This window comes from Mirounga leonina, unplaced genomic scaffold (assembly GCF_011800145.1).
Source record: "Mirounga leonina isolate KUSES-001 unplaced genomic scaffold, KU_Mleo_1.0 Mir_129, whole genome shotgun sequence".
NCBI lineage: Eukaryota > Metazoa > Chordata > Mammalia > Carnivora > Phocidae > Mirounga > Mirounga leonina.
In genome coordinates, this window is record NW_023270323.1 from 42,556,741 (window position 1) to 42,583,496 (window position 26,756).

Sequence of the window (26,756 nt, forward strand, 5' to 3'; positions counted from 1 at the left end):
GGTTGGCTGGTAAAGTGGTGAGTGTGGTAGTTCTAAGATGACTAATGGCTGAAAGGTTGGCTGGTAAAGTGGTGGGGGGGTTATACAGAGAATGGATCGTAAAGAGTAGTTTTCTCCAATGTTGTTCTGGTGTCCACAAACGGAAACAATTATTAGAGAAACCAAGGGTGGCCACAAGCTTTCTAGAGAGGATGGAAGGTTTTAAAGTGTGGCGAGGAACCACATTATAGTAGCCAACGATGGAATCCTGACAGAACAAGAGTCTCATGTGGGTGAATTGGGAAGAACTGGAGTAACTTTTAGGGCAGAACCTTCAGTTGAGGGCTTGTGGAGGATGCGGTGAAGAGATTAAAGTAAAAAAGTATAGAGATCAAGTACAGACTGTCTGGCTTTTTTTTCTTTCTTTCTTTCTTTCTTTTTTTTTTTTTTGATAAGAATGATGCTGGAGGTCAGTCAACTGAGAAGTGAAGTGGTCCACAGTATTATCTATTTGGATATAGAATGCACTGGAGTGGAGATGGAATAGAATGAAAAACAAAAACAAAAACAGAACTGAGTTATGTGAGTTGTATGAGAAAGTAGCTATAAACTCATAGGAATGCAAAGCAACACAAGTGGGGGTTGGAAGAGGGTGGTATAGACAGATAGAGAAAGAGGAGCGTGATTTAATTGTTTGCGGGCAGCAACTGGGAAAAAGGAAGATATTTATATGGCACTTCATTTCCCAAGTTTGGTAGAATGAGGAAAGATGGGGGTTCCATTGAAGAAATGAACGGATAGGTCACGCTTTTAGAGGAGTAGCAGATCATAGATCCAGAAGACAGAGAGGAAGGTGTTGGTTATCTTACATCATTCACGGAATTACCAAATATGAATCAAGAAAGGAGAACGAAGCTTAAAAAGAAATGTGCTAAATCAATTATATACAATAAGATGGAAGGGCTGATACTATGCCAGTTTATCTGTTGGTACCATTCTCTTTAATATTAGCGGCTGTCTCACCACCGCAGATATTTCCAAAATGCTTGAGGGTCATAGAGATGTCATAGAAGCATATGATTGACATTACTTCACCTCTTTAATACCAACACCATGTGTTTGGTACCTTAAATGAACCACTCCACTGAACTACAATCACAGATATAACCTGAGCTTTGACGAATAAGCTAATATATCTACTAGCAATGGTAGGGTTGGTCCACATGAGAGGAAAATCAGTACACAGGAGGCCTGTAATATTCACAGCAAAAGGAAGTGCCTGAATAAATGAATAAATAAATAATTGGTATAAGAGTAACTTCAGACATGGCAAAGAATCCTAGATGTATCTGGCCTGCTTTATGGGTTGAGGTTTAACTTCTAAAAACAGTATGTAAAAATCTCTGAACTGTCAACCTAGAGTCTGCACTGCTATTGCACTAGCAAAGGAGTCCTTTCATAAACATAAAATTACATATTATTTTACAAAATTAAAGCCACATATTTACTTTGCTTTAATCATCATTATTTAATCAACCCCTATTCCTGATTTAAATCTGGTCAGCAGGGCTGCCTGGGTGGCTCAGTTGGTTAAGCGTCTGCCTTTGGCTCAGGTCATGATCCTGGAGTCCCTGGATCGAGTCCCGCATCGGGCTCCCGGCTCAGCGGGGAGCCTGCTTCTCCCTCTCCCTCTCCCCTGCTTGTGCTCTCTCTCTCTCTCAAATGAATAAATACAATCTTAAAAAAATGAATCTGGTCAGGGAATGTGTCTGAAAAGAAACAACTTAAATTTTTTGTGTCAACTTTTGTATTATGTACAAAGTACAACATTAAAAGTTAACAAACAAGGACCAGAGAATTAAACAAAATTCCACATTACGTCTAATAGCTATGCCATGAAATAAGATTTTATCTTCTGAGTCAAATAATGTTCCGCCACATAAGAAGCAAATGTCTTCTTTTCTAAAAGAAGGGATCTCTATAACATGGTTATTACCAGTTGGTAAGCATGAGATTCCACAGGATATTTGGTTTATCAATTAAAAACATTAGAAAATATTTCTGATTCTTTATGTGAAAAACCTGAATGTCATGCTTTATTTTCTATAGTGTGAAACCATGACTCTCTACTTACGCTTTCCTGCATCATATCATCCTGGAGTTTAAAAAGTATTTCATTAATAGGAATCAATAGCATACCTGATTATGATTCCCCTCCAAAAAGAAAAAAAAGAACAAAAACAGAAAATGAACAAAAAAACGTATTCCAGAAATCTTCCTGGCAATTTTCTGTGATATCCAAGGAAATTTCTCACATGTTCCCATGAACAAGTCTTTTTAGCCACTAACACAAGATCAAGCACTTTTGGGGGCAAAGTTATCAGTGCCTCTAGTCGTAGGGTCTGAGCAAGTATGGGGGCTCAAACTACTGGTGAGAAAGAGGCTGGGACATTGGCCATGCTATCACGGTCAGAACCCTGAAGTAAGTAGTCCGACTATATGGGTATAATCACTTTCTTCTATAAGCTTGGGGCTGAAGCTTTCACAAGCCAGCCTTACTGTGAGGTCATTAAAACCCAGGATGCTTGCAGGAGTAATCTCCCAGGAAGATGAGATGGTAAGCAAAATTTACCAAATATACAAAGAAAACAAATACTATGAAATCTTACACTTGGGCAAATAGTAATTATAATCATAATAATAACAACCATAAGAGCAGCTATTCATGAACACTAATTAGGTATCAAGCATTATACTAAATGCTTTACATATATGTCTCATTATTGTTCTAAAAATCCTGCGAGATAGATACTGTTATTTTCCCCTTCTTAAGGGTGAGGAAACTGCAAGACAGGTATAGCAAGTAACTACTCAAGAACAGGAAGGTAGGAAGTTATGGAGCCAGAATTAAAACTTACGCATCCAAGTCCAGTGTTCATATTCTCGGCCACTATGTTCTACTGCAATGTGAAAGAACTTCAGTTTACATATAATTAGTATTCCTAAGTAGTTAAAGAGTAAAAGGCATAAATAAAATAATAAATTATTTAGGTTTTTATTTAAAAATCCATTAGGAAACATGGAAATTAAAAATATGGTGGGGCACCTGTGTGGCTCAGTCGTTAAGCTTCTGCCTTCAGCTCAGGTCATGGTCCCAGGGTCCGTGGTGGGATCGAATCCCACATTGGGCTCCCTGCTCAGCGGGAAGCCTGCTTCTCTCTCTCCGACTCCCCCTGCTTGTGTTCCCTTTCTTGCTGTGTCTCTCTTTGTCAAATATATAAATAAATAAAATCTTTAAAAAAATATATGCTTATTGAAATTAAAGTACCAAATGATGAACCAAACGGTATATTGGACACAATTGAAGCCTGAATTGTTGAATAAAAAAATGAAGTTGAGTAAATGCCCCAGAACTCAATATAAAATATTAAAATTATAAAAAATATTAAGTAACATGAATAGAATAGATGTAGAGCTCTAACATAAGCATAATAGGAACTATAGAAGGGGAGGAATATGGAGGATGGTGATAGATTAATATCTGAAGATATGGTAACTGAGAACTTACCAGAAATAATAGAATATATGTCTTCAATTTGAACAAAATAGCCCAGAATGCTAAAGAAGAGAAAATGACCAAAACAAAAACAAAAACAAAAACAAAAACCCACACCAAAGGACATAATAGTCAAACCAAGTATAAGATTAATGACAGAGAGAAATTCTAAAGTATAATTGAAAGAAATTAGTAATGTAATTCAAAAGACAGTGGAAATGAACCTCCAAACTGCTGAGTAAAAATATCTTTAAAAGTTGAATTTTATACCCAGAATCTAACACTTAGGACCCAGATGAAATAAAAACATTTTCTAATGTATGAACCAGATTCTTGCTGCTTACATTCCAGCAAGAAGGAAAATAAAATGAAAAGGAAGTTGGGGAGTGAAAGAAAGAAGAATGAATAACAACTAAAATTATTAATTCCTGCTGGTAAATGCCAGTGAGTATTGATTCTTAAAATACCAAAGAAATAACAATAAGTTTGTGTGCTCAAAAATAAGCTGTAATTAAAATTCTTGACAATAAAAATTGGAAGAAGCGCAGAGGATAGTTAAAGCAGAGGCTCTTGTCATATTCGTGAAGGGACTAGAGATGCAGACTAACTTTAGACTTTTCTAGACAAAGATAAATTACATTCAAACATCATTTGTATAACTTTAAAATATAAATGTGTGTATATCCAGAAGCTAAAGGAATACTGTTTCTCAATATTTTAAAATTCTTCATAAAATTAAAAAGAAAGCTAAAGTAAAAAATAATAATAACAAAAATAAATAAAGTAACACACCACTGATGTGGGTAAAATCCTTAGGTCTGAAACCAGACCAAATTTAGCATTTCAAATACAGACTATATAAAATTTGGAGGCATTCATTATCATTTCACCCTGACTTACTCAGACTCTTATTCAGGCTAATGACGGTATTAACTTTCTGAAACAAACCAAAATCCTAGGTTAAACACTATGTAAGTTAATTAATTTACCTTTAGATAAAAGGTAAATTATCTGTGACTTTTTTTTTTTTTAGTTTCAGGTGTAGAATTTAGTGATTCTTCACTTACATAAAACACCCAGTGCTCAAGAGCCCTCCTTAATACCCATCACCCATTTAACCCATGCCCCACCCATCTCCTTCCATCAACCCTCAGTTTGTTCTCTATAGTTAAGAATCTGTTTTATGGTTTGCTTCTCTCTCTCTTTTTCTGTTTTGTTTCTTAAATTTCATGTATGAGTGAAATCATATGGTATTTGTCTTTCTCTGACTGACTTCTTTCGCTTAGCACAATCTTTGACTTTTAGATATCGAGGAAGTGCCTATTATCTTTTGATGTAGAAATAGCCAGTATTGGGGAAAAGTTTAATATTTCCCTTAATTTATTGACTAAATGTTTGTTTTGTTTTGTTTGCTCAGATGATTTACTTTTTGTAAGTTTTGTTTTTTCACTGTCATCATCCCTGCTGAGATTGGAAAAGAAATAAGATTCTAAGCACACCGTGAACCTGTACCATGAACATTGTTGGCAAGTCATTCTGGATCAGCTGATCAAATACATGAAGTTGGCTTAATTCTAGGAGGTTATCTGGGGGTCTTGGATGGAACGAACTTAAGTTTAATTAGATACTATTCTGACAAAGTTCATGGGCTTCATAGTAAAGTGACCATGGGTAAGTTATCTAACTTCTCTAAACTCTAGTTTCCTCATTTGTTACAAGAGAAAGTATAATATTGCCTCTTGGAACTGTTGGAAGTATTAAATAAAATTACAGTTGTGCTTGGCAGTTAATATCACTTGATAAATAGTAGCTGTTATTATTGTAATAGTTATTAGCTCCCAGCCAAAACTATACAGGACTTAGTAAGATACTTAGAGAGAAACCAGAAAGTTCAAGTGAAGAGAAATCCCAAAAGGGTAAATACATTTAACTGCACATTTACAAATGCTAAGTTGATTCAAAGAGAATTTTAGAAAGCAGCCAAATAACTGTCTAGGGGTTTGCTTTCTCTAAATAGGAATGGTATGAAAAGCATTAGGAGGCAAATGATTATCTTTTATAGAGTACTTGCTATTATTTTTGCCTTGTGAGGTGAATACCTTTTATCACTATTTTAACATTAATGTTATCTTATCAAAAATATTTTTCTCCATTCAAACATATAACATCTTAATGTGTTGCTTCAATTTTAATGTAACTCTTAACTACATCCAAAGAATGAACAATTCTAGCTCAGTCAGTCAATGGGAAAACATAGCATGCACAGTACAAATTCACTTTGGAGCAGATTTTGCTGGAATACGTCTCTCCAGCTAGGTGAGTGGCTTCTGTGATTACATGAGTCCTTGAACATTTTCTCTATCAGGGAGTCTCCTTCTTTGCATGAGGAGCTTTTAGACAGAAAAAGAGATCGTGGCTGATGCCTGCGCTACAGGGCTATTGCTGTGTGCATTTGTGCAAAGAGCACACTTTTAAAATATATGTTGGCCGGGGCGCCTGGGTGGCTCAGTCAGTTAAGCAGCTGCCTTCGGCTTAGGTCATGATCCCGGGGTCCTGGGATTGAGCCCCGCGTCGGGCTCCCTGCTCAGTGGAGAGTCTGCTTCTCCCTCTCTCTCTGCCTACTTGTGCTCTCTATCTCTCTGTCAAATAAATAAATAAAATCTTTAAAAAAAAATGTATATGTTGGCCATTCTTTCCTGCCACCTGAACTCGCAAGAAAATAAACTGCTGCAGGGGGATGAGAAGAGAGCTCAGAGCATTGGAATGTTAGTGCCAGGATTAGAGTTTCTATTCATTTTCTGCATTGACGAGAGGTGGTTTTGTCGCCAGGAACATGTGTCCTCTGCTCCCACGTGATGGACAGAGCAGACACGAGAAAGAAGAGGCTTCACTCTTTCCCAAATGGCAGCAGCTTTCTTTTCTTTTTGTTTAATAATCTTGAAAGGTTTTGTTATAACAGCACTTAGAACAGTACCTTGTGTGTAGTGATTTCTCAACAGTATCTGTAGTGAAGTATGAAGGCATGAGCTAATTGATAAGCGAATGGTTAAACCTAATCTTTCATTTCTACTGAAGAATCTTAGGATGGAAATAATAAGCCAGCTAATAAAAATGGCAATCCTTATTTTTTGAATCTTTACTAATGTGCTAGGCTCTATACTGTTTTACATGCATTTTCACCTTTAATTGTCAGAAAAACTCTATGAAGTAGCTACTATTTTTTTTTTTAAGATTTATTTATCTATTTGAGAGAGAGAGTGCGCGCAGGGGAAGGGGCAGAGGGAGACAACCAGGGGGAGCCTGACGCAAGGATGGATTCCAGGACCCCGAGATCATGACCTGAGCCGAAATCAAGACTCAGATGCTTAACTGTCTAAGCCACCCAGATGCCCCAAATAGCTACTACTTGTACTCTCTGCATTTCAAAGGAGAAAACTGAGATTTATAATTTGAGAATATTGCCCAAGGACACCTAGCTGATCACCTAGCTTGTGGCAAGGCCAGGCTAACCCTTGTGTCTTACTTCTAAGTGTGGGGCCTTATGCCCTCCCAGCGCTGGAGAATAGGCACAATGCAGTAGCGGGGGCACGGTCACCTCAGAGGCCCAGATAATTAGAATTACCTCTGACATTGGCCTGGCATACTAGTTGACTTGGCCTGGTATTCTGTTTCCAGAAGCAGTCACATTGCCACTTTTGTTACCCTGTGATTCCTGTGATTTTGTTCCTAAAGCTCTGCTAAAACAAAGAGGAGTTTCCACTCTGTTTCTACAACATTTGGAATAGAGGGAAAATACAGGATATATAACAGGGAGGGAACGTGCCTTTGCTGTGTTCCAGATGCTCATCAGTGGCTCTGGCTTATAGCAGAGAACTAATATCCTCTTAAATTCCAAACTTTAACTTAAATTCATGATCTTGTCTAAATGGACTAATCCCAAAGTCCTAGTGGATGCATTATGATTCAGAGTGTAAGCTTGTTTGATCCCAACGCCAATGCTTGATTCTCCCAACAGAAGGAGGAAAAGGGAAGATGACCAGGGAATAGACTTGGTGCACAGAGCGGTGAACATTTAGGTGGCTCTTCTCGAATTTGCTCTTGCAGCTGCTGAAGGTCATGGGCAAAAGATTTCTCCTGCACCATTTCAGACCCTCGGGTATTGCAGAGATGGCCCTGATAGCACCTCACCAGTCTAACTGGACATTAGTTTTCTTTAGGATATACCATATAGGCTCATTATTTTGCTATTCTTTCCTTTTGACTCTTCTCAGACATCGGAAAAAAGTGAAACATCCATTTTGGACAAAGTAAATGACTTAAGTATACGGCCCATGATTCTCACAGGCGTGAAGTAGTAACATTTTAAATTTCTTCACAATAAAGATAGAGATAAAAACAGAAGATGAAAGTCGAAGCTGTAACAAAGAAACTCATTATACTGTATTTTCTCCGTAGTAAACCATAAATGCTACACACAACTGTAGTCCCTAATTTTATTAAGATTCTTAGCAGAAACCAAATCTCTTGGCATCTCATTTGGCATGTGAATTCCAACCGAAAGACACAATGGAGGCTGATCTTCACACACTCTTCATCTTTTCTTAAAAACGGCATTCTTCAGTGACCTTTTTTAAATGGAGTGAATAAAAAGGACTCTATATTTTCAGCACATATAGTTTCCTTGGTACAGAATTATCCTGTGACACAAAAGATGAAAGTACATAACACTTGAAAGTAATGAGCAATCACAGAGGTGCCTGCACCAAGATAATGACTTCGTTCTTTTCTGGCCCCACTAATCCAATCAAAAATCTAAGAGCATAGAGAAGAATGAAATTCCTCTTCTTTGTCCAGTTTGAACAAACCTACAGAGATTCTAAAAGGTTAGGAACAGATATCATCAAAAGTAATCCAAATGATTCTGTAAGGGTCATGAAAGAGCCTTCCATTTAATCTTGAAAGCAGTGGCACCTCCCAAGGAAATGGAACAACGCTTTAAAGAGATAGGCTTAACCCACAGAGCAGGCCCTAAGAATAGGAATAGCTACCATTTATTGAGTGCTTATTATATGACAGGTACATTGCTATGCATTTGAGACACATTTCTCATTTAATTATCTCAACAATCATATCCCATTGGCACTATTATGATGCTATTAAAGAAACTGTTGCATCGACAGGTTAATTGACACGTCCATATCCAGTAGCTGACATACTGGAGAATTATATGATTACATCCAAGGACTGTCTGCCTCCAACATCCATGCTTTTAATCTCTGTGATTAATGTTTCTGTTAGTTTCATAATAATGTGGAGTTACAATGCACCTAATAATCCACTTAATCAACCTCACACTCAGGGCTGGAATCCTATTTGCAGCATCTTTGACATGTATTTGTACACATCCAAGCTTTGTCCAAACATTGCTTGTAATAGAAAGGCCAGTGTGAGAGAAGCGAAAGAGAAAAACAAAAACAAGCAAGAAATGTTTTTCTTTTCACTTTACAAACATTAGTTCTTATAAAAACCTGAAAGATGGATATCACTACAGACATTAAGTGGATAAGAAACTGAGGTTCAGCGAGATTGAGAAAGTGACCCCGAGACATGCAACCAGTAAATGGTGGGGCTTTCTTTTCTGATTCTAAAGCTTAAGTTCTTTCCTTTCCACCAGCCTACCTACCTCTCGAGAGATACTAGTAAGAAGGCATTAATTCCATTTTTAAATGTAGGACAAATGTTTATAGTACACCTTCTTCACATCAGGTTCACAAAATCAGACAAATGGAACTGACATATTCCTTGAAAACTTCACATGTTGATCTTCTGTTAAAAGCAACATAGAGTAAGGAGCACTTGGGTGGCTGAGTCAATTAAGCGTCTGCTTTTGGCTCAGGTCATGATCTCGGGGTCCTGGGATTGAGCCCCAGTTGGGGTCCCTGCTCAGTGGTGAGTCTGCTTCTCCCTCTACCCCCCCACCAGCCCCCAGCTCATGCTCTCTCTCTTGAAACTCAAGCAACTATCATAGCCTCTCATCTGTGGCTCTAAAGATAAAAAGATCTAAGAGTGTTAATCTTCAGAGATTCTTTAGAGATTTACTATCTGCATAGGGACAGAGTACCCTGTCCTTTGCCATATCAGCTGTGTTTCTCTGGACTGTCAATGTTGTTCTCAGGATGTGTAATCCAGGGCTGAGAAAAATAATCCAGTCAAGACCTGACATTGTGATAAACCCTGTATTCCTATTAGAATAGTGGTTAAGCATTTAGGCCAGGAAATCAGATTGCTTGATTTCAAATTCTGGCTCAGTTACTTTCCAGCTATATGATCTTAAATAAGTTTTTTAACTTGTTGATGCCTCAGTTTCCTCATTTTAAATGGGAGAAAATGGGAACACCCATCTTAAGAAGTCACTGTGATGATTAAATGCTACCACCACATTGAGCTACTATTTGAGTTTGTACCCATAACTCCGCTTTCTCTCCTATTACAATAAATGAATTGCTCATGCTCTTATCTAAGGCTAAGCTCCACTTTGGCAGGAGATCCCAACCCTTCTTGACTAATCTGACTGCATAAGAGCCATAGTCAGGGAGATATAGTTAAAAGCAAGATTGAGGTTTAAAAGTAATAAGCAAAGTGGTAAGTGCATCATTTGCTTAGTATGTGCTGACTGCGGTATGCATTATGGGAAAAGAAGTATGAAAAATAGACTCTATTCTCAAAAGATGCTACAGTGTTTGTGGAGATGAGACTAACATAGTAAACAATAGTTAACTGGGGAAGACATTTCATAATGAAGTGCTATCTTTGAAAGTGATTCCAAGTTCTGTATAACTATGGGGAGGGAGACCTATGAGGTTTAATGTAGCTAGAGAAGACTTTTGGGAAAGAGGTGATCTCTAAATTGGGTCTTGGACGCTGAGCAATGCACTGATAAAAAGAAAGGAAAAGAATTTTCATTGATTCGTTAAAAAGAAGAGGAACCACTGACAGAAGCTAGGAGATGAGAATCAGTCTAGTAATTAAGGAAAGTAAAAAGAAACCCACACTTGCAGTGTAAGCCTTCACGACAGAATCTTAAATGAGGCTGTGTAACAAGGGTCGATCTAATTGTGAAGTGTCATGAATGTCTGGAGAAAAGTTTTGACTTGATGTGGTAGGTGATTGGGAATTAATAGGTTCCTCAGCAAGAGAACAGTGTGATGCAATGGCGCTTTATTGAAACAAATCTGCTGGTGGGCTGCAGGGTAGAATAGAAAAAGAAGAGATGTAAGAGAACTGGTAAAAATCCCAAAGTAAAAAAAGCCTGAATTTGGTCTTTATGAGCATTTGGCCTAAGGCATTCCTAAGCAAAGGTAATATAATATTAAAAATAACTTTTATAATTTTGAATTTTATGATTTTTTTAATCTGCAAGTGACTTGCAGATGTAATGTTATATTTGGAGGCATTTAATCAATAATTCTAATTTTGATCTCACAGTTTTCTATTTTGAAGCCATTAAGCTTTGCTTTTCATGTCTCATATATTTTCACAAAATGTTGAAATGCTGGCAGGCCCTGGGACCTGAGCCTGTCATGCTTGAGAATAAAATGTTCTTGAAGAGATGAAGTTCCTTTTTCCTGGTATTGTCCACTCTTTAATTGAGAAGGTAGAAAAATTCAAACTATGTATATATGGTCATGGCACCTTAAGCAGCACTCATGAATCTTTAGGATTTCACTTTAGTTATCAAAGTATAATGACCCAGATTTTCAAAGCAATCAGTTGTTTGGATTCTAGAGCAATACATTTATCCATCTTCAGTAATCCTCTGATGTTTAGGAAGAACAGAGAATTCTGCTTTAAGCAAATTTCTTCCAAAAACAGGGGTAAGAATGTGAGGATTTAACAAAAAATAAAAACTGTATTTACATTATTTATTGTTACTGTTATTGAAGTGTCTACCACTGCTTTGCAATTAGAAGGAAATGGATCAGGAAGCTCTATGGGCTCCAGATCTTTGTGGTTTCATTATAGGTTGGCTTTGCCCCCATAGCTCTATCCTTGTCTTTATTAAAAAGAAGAAAACAAGGCTTAGGAAAGATAAACCTAAAGTTTTCCTAAAAGATATAAAAAGTGAGGATCAATTCATTGGACAAAGGGCTACTTCTTTAATATAACTTTTATGTCCTAGAAAGGACAAAGCATGCTCTACTTGGATTAACAGTACTATTTCCAAACAGGAGGCAAACGTGGGCTATGTAGGAAAACATTTTTTCCCCAAAATGTGTTTTGTGGTTTGACACTCTGAAGGATGAGGCATTAATTCTAGTAAATATTGCATTCATTGTTCCATTGCTTCTTTTAGATGTAATTGGGCAATATTAGGTTTACTGCAAATAGGTACAATATATTCACACCAGTGAGATTACTGATGTTGGTGTAAAAAATAAGTTAATATCTTTCTAAGAGATAAAGCCTTAAACAGAATGTTTTCTATTGCAGTTTAATGGCATATGGCTACTTCCAGAAGTTCTCCATGACATTTCTATTCTGGTCTAGAATAGACTACTGCTTCCGTTATGGTATGGAATGCTGCATGATCTATAAGCACCATAATCCATTACATTGGTCACTCCACATCTGGAAAGTTATAGTATCATAATACTGAAATATAAGAAGTGACATATCAGGCTTAGTATTACTTGTGATAGACAAACCAAGGTGGAATTTTAGGTTTGAGAAACATACTCCCGCTTCCCTTTGGTATTCAAAATGAGAAGCTGAATTGCAGCATAGCCAGCTGGTGGCTTCTGGGATGGCCATTTCACAATCTGAGACACAGACACTGAAAGGGAGGCTAGCTTTCACTTGGTGCCTGAAAGATTAGTAAAGAAAATTTAGGCCTTTATTTTGATGATGACCATTGGCATGTCTACAACATGTGTTTGTTATCTATGCGTGCATACACCACAAGTTTTTTTATTTATTTTATTTATTTTATTTATTTATTTGAGAGAGAGAGAGAATGAGAGACAGAGAGCACGAGAGGGAAGAGGGTCAGAGGGAGAAGCAGACCCCCCACTGAGCAGGGAGCCCGATGTGGGACTCGATCCCGGGACTCCAGGATCATGACCTGAGCCGAAGGCAGTCGCTTAACCAACTGAGCCACCCAGGTGCCCAATTATTATGCAATTTAAAATAAATAAACTGTTTTATTATTATTATTATTATTTTTTAAAGATTTTATTTATTTATTTGAGACAGAGAGCACATGAGAGGGGGGAGGGTCAGAGGGAGAAGCAGGCTCCCTGCCGAGCAGGGAGCCCAATGCAGGACTCGATCCCGGGACTCCAGGATCATGACCTGAGCCGAAGGCGGTCGCTTAACCAACTGAGCCACCCAGGTGCCCTCTACCACAAGTTTTAAACAAGGTAAGTCAGTGCTCATCAGGCCCTTACTATGTATCAGAGAATGTTGTAAGTCCTTTACCGTATTAACTTACTTAACCTTAGTAATACCCCACAAGATAAGTAATATTGTTATTTCAGTTCTATCCAACGAGGAAAGATCACTGTAGGTGGAACGTGGTTAGGCATTTTTATATTTTAATAAAATCCCTAGCTTAGATGCATTTTAATGTCTATTTTTTAAAGTAATAGTTTTCCACATACAGAAGTAATAAAAGTTTCCTTTAAAAATATATATATACATACATATATAAGCAAAAAATGAGTCAACAATTTTGGATGATATGCAGTTGTGGCAAATATCCTGGAAGTGGTACTAAAATACTGAAGCTGGACATGATGGTTTCATGGAATCAGCTGAGGGTCCTGGAGATTACTTTTAAAAATTTCACCAATGGTTGTCAAACCTAATGCATCTTCTTGGAAGTGGTGTTGCTTGTCATATTATAACTAGTATCTAAAAAGTATGTCACAGCTTTAAGATACTTGGTTTTCCTTTTCTTTTTTGTTTCCTTCCTTCCTCCCTCCCTCCCTCTCTCCCTGCCTCCCTGCCTCCCTGCCTTCTTGCCTTTCCTCCTGCCTGCCTTCCATCCCTCCATCTTTCCTTCTTTCTCCTTCTTACATGTTTTTCTCTCGTTCTTTTCTTCTTTCCTGAGAGTATTACTCCATGAGAGACTCAATCAAGGTTAAGGATTTCAGGAGATGTATATATTTTTTTTAGATAATTTATGGTCACAGTTTTTACTTAATCTTCTACATTAATTTATTTTTTTATTTTTTTAAAGATTTTATTTATTTATTTGAGAGAGAGAGAATGAGAGAGAGCAAGCACATGAGAGGGGGGAGGGTCAGAGGGAGAAGCAGACTCTCTGCTGAGCAGGGAGCCCGATGCGGGACTCGATCCAGGGACTCCAGGATCGTGACCTGAGCCGAAGGCAGTCGCTTAACCAACTGAGCCACCCAGGCGCCCAATCTTCTACATTAATTTAATTAATTTAATTAAGGAGGTTTAATAATAATGACACATCCACAGATCACGTGGCCACCAATTGTTATAGTAATTGCATAATTATTTAAATTGGTCTTTTAGTACCTGAATTAGTCACAATGCCATATTTATCAAAAAAGAGACTCTAACAAATATTGAATCATAAAAATTTTTTCATATCTAGATAGATGAATAAAGAACATTAAAAATAAAAATAAAAACTTTGAACAGCAAAAATAGCAGCCCTTTTACTGAGGAACGTTTCAAATAGCTTTCTCGGTATGCCACTGATGAAACTCTAAAATATAAGGCAACTACAGTGTGCGGGGAATAGCAATACTATGCTCTTTGGTGGGAATTGTAAAGAGAGGCTCCAGGCATTCTTCCTAATAGAGTGAGCTCCCTATTCTTTATGCATGGTCTGTTTTGTCTCTCTTCCATTTGAAGTAAGAAGTTTCTTTCTCTTAACAGGATGCATTTGTCAGTATCATCCAACCTTCCTCTGCAAACACTGCATCAGCCCACATATTTATTCTCTACAATCAACTCCACAGTATCTTTGCCCAGCATATCTCACAGGAAGCCCTGTGTGATCTGCCCAGGACTCCGGAATGTAATCATAACTGCTTCTATACAGAAAGCCCGTAGGAGAGAGAAGTAATTTTTTCAGGGTGTACTATCAATGTAGAGAGCTAATGTGAAATCTTTAGGACCCCAAACTGCTTTAAAAATCCATAGTGGTGGGTTTTGGGTTTTTTCTTTTTTTTCCTGGACCACTATTATCAAAATAATTGCCTTTACTTTTTACTTTGCTTCATCATGAAGACCAAGGCAAGATGAGATGATCCTCCAAAGAATAGTGGGAAACTCTGTTTTTCTTTTATATTCAATAAATGTAGTCATTGATTTTATTCTCATGCGCAACCCACGGTCAGACACTGTCAAGAACATCAAAAAATCGATTCAGAGTCAAGCTAGGTAAGCAAATATGGTAGGGGAGTTCTCAAAATCCCTCTTAGGCCACAGGTTTCTGGTTAACATTAGATTCATTTCTGAAACCTGAAATTTAGAAGCTTCTCTTTGGAATTTGGAGTCATTTGCATGTGTTAGAAAACTTGACAAAGTTATGTACATTTTCTAAAGCTCACACACTTGGCAGAGCTATTCCCATTTATGCTGTGTACCCTCTCCAGTTATTTTCATTTCTATAATCGTGAGCAATGAAAGCATCAGACAGAGGTGACTGTCTTCCCAGCAATAATCTGCAGGGAAAGACAAGCTTAAACAGCACAGAGAAAAGCTTCTCTGTGTGCTTTGCTCTGTGCAGGGGTTAAGAATGCAGGCGGAAATGAGGAAAGTTGGATTAAAATCTGCTTTCAACATTATGGTGGCTTTGTAAAATCGCTTCCCAAGATACAGAGTAGTGGGTATACTGTGCTACCTTCCAGCCAAGGTGGTCACTATGTGTGCATGTCTGTTACATTAGAAGGAAAATCTTAAAGCAAATTAAAATGTTACGGGGGAAAAAAATGGGAGTCAGGAGCACAGTGAAAGTAAGACTTCTTTTGTTTCATTGTTTGACTTTAGAACCATGTAAATGTTTTATATATTTATGAAACAGAATGCAATTAAATTTAAAAAATCCAAACCAAAAGCCAAATGCACTTCTTTAAGTGGAAGCTTAACCATATAGTAAGGCACTGAAGTTTAAAATGTAACTTTAAAAACAGTAATTCTACTCTATGTCCCTAATAGGATATACCCTAAAAGCAAAACCACTGTGAAGAAATTTTAACCTGTTTTTGGTAATGCCATCATTAGTAACAATAATGTTGGTATTTTTATTTAAAAACATATATATACATATACGTATGCATATATATTATATATATAACAGGATAAACTAAATAAATAATCATGTTAATACATTAGGAATCAATTTTTTTCCTGGTACTTTCTTTTTATTAAGGTTTATGTAACTACATTTTATGTGGAACATTTTCATTTAGCCTTTTTTTTTTAAAGATAGCTATCCATTCATTTATTGAACAAATGTTTGTTTGAGTTCCCAGAAGTTGTCTGCTAAAATATGATAACACTCCCCATAATACCAGGTTGGAGTTTTTAATTTTTTGTTTGTTTTGTTTGTTTGTTTGTTTATTTTTAGGGTGGCTGTATAATGTTTCTTTCTTTTTAAAAATATTTTTAAATTATTTTTAAAGAAGATGAAAGAAACAAACGTAAAATCAAAGAAGTTGAATAAAAGCCCTGTAATTTTAAATTTGAATCAGAAATATCAATACAAACTGTGTAAGGTGATGTATCAGAAAACAAGGGAGCTCAATGATTGCGGAGGTCATGTTGAAACAACTCAGGAGCAAACTTAAAGGGGGTTCCAGTGGCCAAAGACAAGACAATGTGAGGACTGAAAGTAAAAACAGCTGCAGGGGACTGGAATAGGCATACCTATTTCAACCCGTGACTTCATAAGGATACACACACAAGAAAACAACAAAATGCCAAACCTCAGTGGTCACATTTGGGAGATTCTAGGGAAACGACTAGCTATTTTGAAAACTGCTAAATAAAGGGAAACAATCAAGCATTTATGCCATCTTCACTGCAACAACTTTATTTCAGGATTACACAATAGTCGATGAGGGAAAGTTCTTGCTTAGAGAATAAGCTAGTTAATAAATAAAGAAAGAATGATAGAATATCACTATTTTGCAATTTCTATATCAGTTTGGGCAAAGACTATCAGAGACTGCTAAAATTGTCATGGGCTGAGTTGTGTCCCCCTGAATTCATCTGTTGAAGTCCTAACATCCAATACCTCAGAGTGTGACCTTATTGAAGGTAGGGTCTTTATGGAGGTAATCAATTTAAAGTGAGATCATTATGGAAGCCCTAATCCAATATGACCAGTGTCCTTTTAAAAAGAGGACACAGAGATACACATAGAAAGAAGGCGATATGAAGAGACACAGGGAAAAGCCAGTCATGCTAAGAAGAGAGGCCTAGAACCAATCCTTACCTCATAGCCCTCAGGAGGAACCAACCTTGTTGACTCTAGAATTGGGAGACTACAAATTTCTGTTGGCACCCATTTTGTGGTACTTTGTTACAGCAGTCTCAGCAAACTAATACAATTACATAAAAATTAACAAGATTATTATAATGGATAGATCAAGTTGTCAATGCCTGAATCTGCTCATCAATCTTCACATCACAAACAGAGACAGGAAGGCATTTTGTATCTCTTGCTAGAAGTGGAGAATACGACTTACGAAGCAAATGAAATGTGTGTACCTGTTTGACCTGTTTGACCTTGACAATAAATTATGAGGCAAGAAAAGTTACTTTAGATTCTCTTGGTGTTGGTATATAGCATAATAATAGTACATAATTCATAGTGTTGTGGTAAAGATCAAATATGACAATAGAGGTAGAGCCCTTAGCATAGTATAGTCTCAATTATTTATATAGTTGGGTATTAGTTAGCACATTTATATACTTGGATATTAGTATAGCACTCATGCATAGTATAGTTGTTGTTATTTATATACTTTGGTATTGGCTAAATTCCTTGATATAATTGCCATCAATATTAAATGCTGTGATATTTATTATTTATTCTGTATGTGTTTACGATATGTGCACACAAGCCCACATAACATTCAACATACTTACAAGGTCCAATCTGAGCCAGTAGTGGGCCAAATGAACTTTCACTATTCATTCCACTCCCCATTCTCACATAACTCCTCAAAACCACCTGGCCCCAAGCTCACCTTTGGTAGAAGATGCAGGAAAGAAGCATTGTGAATCGTGGAAAGAAAAGCCAAGGCAAGGGTTAGGAGGGAAAGGCAAAAGGAAGGGCAGTTTTAAGAAGGTTAAGTATTCCACTAAATACGCTCCCAGATTCAGTCATTCCATGCCTGCCATTTTCAGGAAAGATAAACACCGTCTTTCAGCATCCACAGGGTCAGACCTTGGAGAGAATCAGTGTTTGCAGCCAGCTGGATCATGTTTGGACAAGAGGCAGAACACATCTGGTGATTAATAGTGATAATTGCTCTTTGGTTAAGAGCCATCATTTAGATATAGGAAATGTTGCAGCTGACAACGATTGTGAGTCAGGTGACTGCATCCAACAAATTTTCATTTCAATTTTTCAAACATTTATTTGGCTTGAGAGAGAGGATCAAAGGTTAAGGAAATACAGAGCACATTTTCAGCAGATATACAGTCTTGTTGGTATCACAGGAAAATAACCCTAAGTAAGACACAGAAAGATATAACATCAAGAGTGTTACAAATCTCATGGGCCTACATGAGATTAAAGCAAAATAAGGTATCAAATCAGAGAGTTTTTATTTGGCTAAAAAGATTGTGAAAGTCCTCATGGATAAAGTGGAATTTCAGAGAGGTTTTTAAGAAAAAGGAGTAAGGTGGAAGACAGTGGTGGAGTGAGGGAAAGAGAGTTTGGGGATAGAGAAGGGAGAGCATTTCAGCAGGACTCTGAGGTTGTCAGATAAAGTACAGGACGCCCAGTTAAATTTGAATTCAGATAAATTGCATATAGTTTTTTAGTATAAGTATGATCTATTTGGGTCATATATTTGGGTCATACTTGAGTTTGAAATGCCCTGAATGTGTTTAGAGAAACAGGCAAGTTGTTTTATAAAAGTTTAGGCTTCATAGAGGAAGGAAATGGGTGATGATGTGGGAAAGTTGTTTTGGTCACATACAGAGGCTTTAGATTACAGACAGAAGAAGAAAAATGTGATTTTATGGGGACTTTGGAGACATTTTTTTTTCCTGTAGGAGTGATATGATCTGACACGACCTATAGGAAAAATAAGATGGCAGTGATAAGAACAAGAAAAATTGAGATAGGAGATTGGTCAGGAAGTGACAGATAGTGAGGATGTTAATTTAGATGATGGAAATGGTTTGTAAATGGACGTGGCTGAGATACAGCAGAGCAGAAGCAATAGATTGGATCTCAGAACAAAAGAGATGTGGAGTCAAAACTGCCTGCAAGTTTATTCCTATTGACTTGGAGGATGACGATTTTTGTTAGCAGATGTATAAGGAGGAGAATCTGGTTTTAGAAAAAAAAAAACAGATAATAGGAAACAAGGGTCATGTCAGGAGGATCTGGCCAGGTGGGCGTCCAGATACAGATGCTCAGTAAGCAATTACAAATATTTTTCTGAACTCAATAATTTGGGATTTTAGATATTTAAGCTGTCACCTTAGTGAGTTGGTCAAACCTCAAGGAATCCCGCTAATTCACCATTAGAGGCCAGAGAGGAACCAATGAGGGAAGAGCAAAAAGACCAGAAGAACAGCAATAATGAAAAAACTGCTCCAAGTCTTGGAAATCCTGAAGTCCAGGTCAGTCACCACTCTTAAATCATTCAGAGAACCCAAGAGTATAGATTGAGAACCAGCAACAGTGCTGGTAATTTTGGAGAGTTGTTTCAGGAAAGTAGCATGGGTGGGGCCACGGTTTTGGAGACTGAGCAGTAAATGGTGAGAGAGCAGAGGAAACCAAAGATGTAAGATGTGAGAGGACTGGTGTTTGAGGACAAAACCAAGGGGAAGAAGCCAGTGGGGAGGGAAGACTGAAGATTTGCTAAAAGAATGGAGCAAAGTCTGAAAAGGGTGTGCAGCAAGAAAATTAAATGCATATGTGGAGAGATTGGCCTTCGAAAGAGGAGAAAATCATCCTCAGGGTTAAATGGAGGGGAGGAAAGCCCGAAGTTTAAGGCTTTGATGCCATGACGCTGAGGAATCTGGTTGTTCAGTCTCCGCGTTTGAGTAAGGAAAGAAGTGCCATTATGTGCTTTGAAAGGAGCAGGGTGGAGCGGTCAAGGGACACAGACGTAAGTTCCAGTCTCCTGCCACATCTTACGGCACATCACAGACATCTTTTATGTAGATCTCGAGCAAAATGGAAGAAGTAATAGTGAGTGTGGCGCTACAATGCATTTTGTCACAGCAGCAGTAACCTGGTAGCAAAAAACATAAGGAATGGAGTCTCCTCTATTTGCTGAGCGCCAGCCACACAGCAGCCTGGCTCCTCCAAAAGCACTAGACTCCCATCAGACACCAATCTGTTTTTTTAAAGCGTTATCACAATTGTGTGGCCTTCCTTGTGTGGCAAGTCTGATCTGACATAGTTCACAAAAATAGAAAACCACCAATTTTATTCCTGTGGCTTCCTACCCATTGTCTGAGCATCTCATAATGAGTCTGAATATAGAAACACTGTTATTTAGCTTAATGATATGGTCTTGTGATTATGGAATTCCTGGTTGAAGGGGCTTTCAGTTACATTCAGAAAATCCCATTGATCCCATCAATGCTAAAAACAACCCGTTAGTGTATGGCCTCATTTCATAATGACTATTAGCTGGACTTATGGAAAAGGATAAGGCAAGAATTTCTTTCTCCTCATTATCCATGTCTAAAATAAGTACAGCTATAAATATGCCAATACATATGTTATATGATAAGGACTTTCTAGTACATGTGCTTAGGAAGTAATACATGGCAGTTACCCTTAAAAAGGCAATTACAAAGAAAAAAAATGCAGATCCTCATTTCTAAGACTAAGAAATGTTATATCAGAAGAATTAAAATAAGCATGCCTGAATATATAGGACCATAGAAGCAATGAAAGTTAGATTTGGAAGGGAATTTAGGGAGAATTATATGCAATCTCTTCCCTTTAAGTCTGAGGGATCTGAAGCCCAGAGGAGAAAATAGCTTACTGAAGAGCACAATCTAGTTCAGCCTCAAGTCTTCTGACCCACAGTCACTGCACAGTTTCCCTCTGCCACAATGACAAATTTCTATCAGGCTTCTGAGGAATTATTTCCAGGGCCAGAACAGTGAATATATGGCATATACTGGGCACTCATTGAATTTTTTAAAATTATTTATTTTGAGAGAGAGAGAGAGAGGGAGCACTGTGTGAGCAGGGGGAGGGGCACAGGGGGAGGGAGAGGGAGGGGAAAGAATCTCAAGTGGATTCCCCGCTTAGCGCAGAGCCTGATGTGGGGCTTGATCTCAAGACCCTAAGATCATGACCTGAGCTTAAACCAAGACTTGGATGCTTAATCAACTGAGCCGCCACCCAGATGTCCCTGAATGTGTTTTTGTTTTGTTTTTAATTGGACAACTGTATCTCTGTTTTGGTCACTGACGCCCCTGGGAATTAGAGAATCACCCTCCATGTGCAGTTTTTCCAGCACCTAATAAGGCTATATAAGGCACAATGACTTAGAAAAATATAATTTAGAATTAACCATGTATTAACATAATCATTATTTCATAAGAATTTCCCAATTATGTATCAGGGATTATTAATCCATTATTGCAGGTGCTAGAACTAAAACTCAGTAAATTTGTGTCACTTGTTCAAGGTCAAACAATCAGAAATGTTGGAGTTTGAGCCCATTTTTGGTCCTCTGACTCCAGATGTCATGCTTTCTTTGCTATATCTTATGGTTTCTCCAGGATGTTTATAAACTCCAGGAAAAGAAAAACAAACCTTTGGGGGGAAGGGGTAGGGAAGAAAACAAGGAAAGAGAAATATCAGAAATGGTGTGAAGCTCTTACGGAGAATGCTGGTGCCAAAAGAGATCAGAGTTCACATAATAAAGGGAGGATTTGTGTTTACCTTTGGGAGATCTGTCTGGGGCCTCCAAGCCTGGGTTGGCTCCAAAGAGAAGAAAGCAACGTTGTACAACTTGGAAGGAGGTGTTGACTTCTAAATGTGTATGAAAGGCAGTGGGGTAGGAAAAGCACATGTATGGGAATCAGGATACCTGGATTTTAGCCCCAATTCTGCCATTACTTTGTTGTGCCCTTAGAAAAAATCCTTCCTGTTTCGTGCCTCAGTTTTATCAGTTTACAATGAGGTGTGTTCAACTTCATGGTTCTCAAATATCTTTCTCCCTTTCCATCAGTTCCCATTGGTAGAGGCTACCAATAATTTGAGAAATGCCTGAAGTGAGACTCTGTAAACTGAGAATGCAAACTACTTTCTTGCCTATAAAAAACCTGGTTCCTTTTTCTTTTAAACAAAAACAACTTTTTATACATTCTTCACTAATCACATATAGTGATTATACATGTAATTGATTAGCCTACTACGTTGGGTTATGGAATTATTCTCCCAGAATACTTTAGAAGAGTAATTTGTCCCTTTACACCTTGGTTATATCCGGTAGAAGTTTCATAGGTGACAAAAAATTACAACTGATTTCCAGTGTAGGCACCATCACTGATGATCACTATTGATTTTGGATTCGGAGATTTTGTCAGTAGTAACTATCAATACACTCAAGGGAATTGTTGGTTTATTTTACCATTTTTCTGAGAGATTTTTAGGTCAGAGATTTTAAACTAGAATTGAAAGCTCTTGGGGTACTGAAAAAGTGGAGAAATTACAAATGTTATTTTGCAACTAATGCTGTTTTACTATGCAGATGAAGTCCAGAACGATCAACTAAATAATCAACCACTGAGTTAAGTTCAGAAGTTTTAGTGCAGAACTTAGTGCAGAAAAAAAAGTGCAATTTTTTTCACTTGCATATTGTTTTTGGGTATCTGTGAATATACAGAAATTAATTGTAGCATTTTATCCCTTGTCTAGAGTTTTAGCTTGGTGTGGATGGTGTGTGAAGAGTTTTAGGGGGCTTATGAAGACCCTAAATTAATGGGAAAATTTGGCGCATATATGATTTTGTGAATATAGCTCTCATCAGCTTCTCAAAGATATCATGAAAGGTGACAACAAAGGTTAAAGAACCACCACTCTACATATCCTACAATAATATGCCACAATTCAGGTATTTCTTTGGTAAAATGGGAAGCTGATTTGAATTATAGCTCTAAAATTTTTAATAAACCATTAACCAAATGAGGGTTAATAATAGACCACTACAGGTGTATCATACCTCTTTTATACTTGATACATAAAAAGCCAAATAAACAAAATAAAACCCATTATGGTGCAAAACATTTTGATATAAATTAAAGGTAATCTAAATAAATGAAGGTATATCATATTCATGGATTAGAACATTAGATAATTTTAAGATATTCATTCTCCCCAAATTGATCTACAGAGTCAATGCAATATCAATTATAATTCCAGCAGATTTTTGGGTGGAAATCAACAAGTTGATTCTAAAAGTCATAGGAAGAAGCACAAGGCCTAGAATATCCATAGCAATCTTAAACAGTAAGTACAAAATTGGAGGATTTACACTATTTTATGATTTAACATATAGCTATTATAATTAAAATAGTGTGATACCGCTTGTGGATAGACAAAAAGAACAATGGAACAGAGTAGAGCCTAGAACTAGACCCCCACTTATTCAGTCAGAGGCATCAACACAATCTGGTGGGAAAAGAAGAATCTTTTCAGTAAATTATATAACTGGATATTCATATGGAAAAAATTGAACCTCAACCCTTACCTTACATGAAACACAAAAATTAATTCAATATGGATCATATACCTAAATGCAAACACTAAAAGAGGGATTTAAGGGAATGAAAACACTATGAATCTTCTCAAAGTCACCAAAAATTATTTTCCTACTTCTTCAAGATATTGTTTCCTAATTCTCTTTCATAATTAAGCACTTAGAACACATTTCAGTTCGGTCTGGGTGGCTCTGAGATAATCAAGCAATCAGCTTAAAAAAGATTTAACTTCTACAATAAGTTAGATATAAAATCTGGCAAACATACATTTTCTTATTACTCTGTTTATTATTGGAAGTTCAGGGCAAATAATTCACTTACCTTTGATGAACAAAATTGCCTAGGTTTAACTCCAATGATTCCAAAAGAGATTTTCCAGTCTTTAATTTAATTTTGTTATGGAGATGAAAGTGTCTCTATATTCTCCTACTTGCTTCTCTTCCCACTGCCCATTCCCAAAAGTAAAAAATAAAACCTAACGACAAGAACAACAGTAACAGTGAACCATGCAACACAAAGTCATTTACCGGAGTCCGTAGAGAACCGTTCCATCAGGATGCAGTCGGATCATTCGATTTTTCACCGTAACCCCATGCACAAATGATTTCTTGTCATTCAGAAAGTAGGTGTCTGGCACCCAGAGTTGGTCAGCTACCCTGTTGTCTAACGTGAGGTTTAGCGGGATTCCAGAATAAGAAAGCCTTTTGTCTTTCCAAGACTGCTGGAAATACATGGTGAGTGTATAATCCTGTGAAACAAATGAAACACAAAACCCAAAAAATTTGATCATCATCATCATCATCATCATCATCACCATCATCATCACCATCATCATCAAAGGCCTTTCATCATGAAAGTGACAGTCTGTGGTATCATATGTTCCCAGAGACCACTGTTCTGCTGTCCCCGAAGTTACACCTGAATACACGGAAATCTGCACCTCCAGGTATAGGGCAACCAACAGGTTAGAAGTACCAGAGCAATAACTGAAGGCATGCACAAGTGTTCACTCCAATGTAGGGAAAATCCATTTAATTGAATTTTGAGGTTTGAAGTTAAGGTAATGGTCATGGGGTGAGGTCATAAAGGAAAGTTGTGCTGAGAGATCCATGTTCACAAAAATCTACCTCTGGATATTATATTTATGGTACTATTTGGTGGGGGGGAAACGTGTGCTCAATAATAACTAAAGATTGATGCACTTGAAAGGAGGTGTTTTCCAAACTGCAAATGCCTTTTGAATGAATACTGCTCTTTGCCTTATAAAGGTCATCAATTACCATTATCTGGATCTTTCTAGCAAATTACAACTTGTCTACTGGTACTAAAAAGTAGTTTATAAAGCACGTTTGGATGGAGATATTTATTTGGCCTGAGAACTGAAATCAGTGGTGGAACTGCTCAACTATTTCTCTCTTATCTCATGCCTGCTTTGTTTTAAGAACTGGTTTGACTTCAGAGATGGGTTTGTATTTGAGTTTGTTTCCTCACCTCTTGTAAAAGGTAACACTAAGGACGTCCTTTTGCATTTTTTTTTTTTTTCCGCCCAGATTTCCCCTGGCAGTGAGAGACAGGAAGATTTGGGCTCAATAAATAAATCAAGCTCCTAGAGAGGAACCATGATGATTATCTGAGTTTTAGCTGTCTGTTTTTAAAGAACTCTAGTAATACAAAGTAATTGTCCATTAAAAAATGGTAGCAGTAAAATCATAGTCTTTAAGATGTGAGTCCCAATGTAATAAAAATAGAAAGTTCACTTTTTCTTTTACAGGATATTTATTTATCAGTAGTGACTGTGAATGCTTTCGCAGCAGTTAAGAAAACACTGCAGAACTCCTGCACAATGTCTGTGTACCTTTATTGTTGTCTACACAACTAACCACATCATACCTCACTCACATCTGGGCAAACCGTACTTTATTTAGAATGCTTTATGGATCTATATGCATTTCTGAAAAATCCCAAAATATAAAACAATATTCATTCTGGATAATGAGTTCCAGTGTCCTTTAACCATTATATTCAAGAACACTTACACTGTTTACTCAGAAGGCACTGTGCAATAATTCAAAGCCATCTTTTCTTGTTCATTAGCTCTTCACTATTAATCACACAATATTAATCACACACACCTTAAAGGTCTAAAAGCTCCTTCCACCTTACCTACATTTAACAAAAAAGAAAATCCACAGTGTTACATACAATTCCCTTCTCAAATGCTACTATTCTCAACTGTATTGTCTTCAATTTCTTAACATAACACCTTTTTGGAAGAAAAATGAATTGGGCAGATTCTGGGTCTTAGATTTCAAAATACCTTGATTCTAAGATCTAGCACATGTACAGCTATGTAGCCACAATGAACTTAACCCTCTCTATATCAGATGGCTCATTTTTAAAACAAAAATAATAGCATTTACTGGCTTACTATAAACATTACTTGGGAAAATTATGGGGAAGCCTCCTTAGAAACTGTAACATGCTAAACAAATATATTAACTTTAAAATTGTTGCTATCTAAAGATTAATATCATGCTTCCAAATTACTTTGAGTGTGCATATTCATTTTCATAAGCATTTCTATTTTTAAAGAGATGTTTATGGGAAAAAAACCCTCGTAGGCAGAAATACCCCACTGACAATGAAAATAAGCAATTGTCTGTAATCAATCGCAAGGCTTGGTGTCCAGTTCTTATTTGTAATTCAGTCAATGTAGGAAAATTAATAATTAGCCACAGACATGTTAATGTAAACTTTGCCTCCGTGAGCAGCGCAGTCAGCAACAGAATACACTGTTTCCGTATTCATGCCCAATAGTCATTAGCTTCCAGATCTTCACAAGTGGGACAAAGGATTTCCTCACGATGAGACCCTGGGGCTAAATTCTTATTCCACCTTTTTCTCAATAGAGCTTTGGCGTGTGATGGGGAAAAACTTATTCTTGTAAAGTAAAAGGGTTATCATGGCGGAACAATACTCATAATAAATACTATAATGAAAATATGAGTTTGTGGTAAGTAAACAATGGAGAGTCAAAAGGAGAAAATAGTGTACACATGAGTAATCTCTGCATAGATTTAAGTAAGCGCGTGTGCATGGGTGCATGGGTGTGCATGTGTGTAGACCTTTTCTCTTCCTTTTCTGGAAACTGTTTTGTTTCCTGTGGAGAGAGAACTGTACGCATGCAGTGAGACCTTTGCTCTACACAACTCCTACTCTGTTTTCACTAAATATGGGCTAAAAATCACATCATGGTTCG

General features: G+C 37.2%; 1 protein-coding gene across 1 annotated transcript in view; it reads right to left on the bottom strand.

Moving 5' to 3' along the window:
• The window catches only part of GABRB1 (gamma-aminobutyric acid type A receptor subunit beta1), a 380,597-nt gene that overhangs the window by 239,637 nt on the left and 114,204 nt on the right, over nucleotides 1-26,756 (bottom strand). Inside the window, exon 4 of the mRNA XM_035005044.1 lies at nucleotides 24,025-24,245. Coding sequence (XP_034860935.1) covers nucleotides 24,025-24,245 — 221 coding nt within the window. The remainder of the gene's footprint in view (nucleotides 1-24,024; nucleotides 24,246-26,756) is intronic.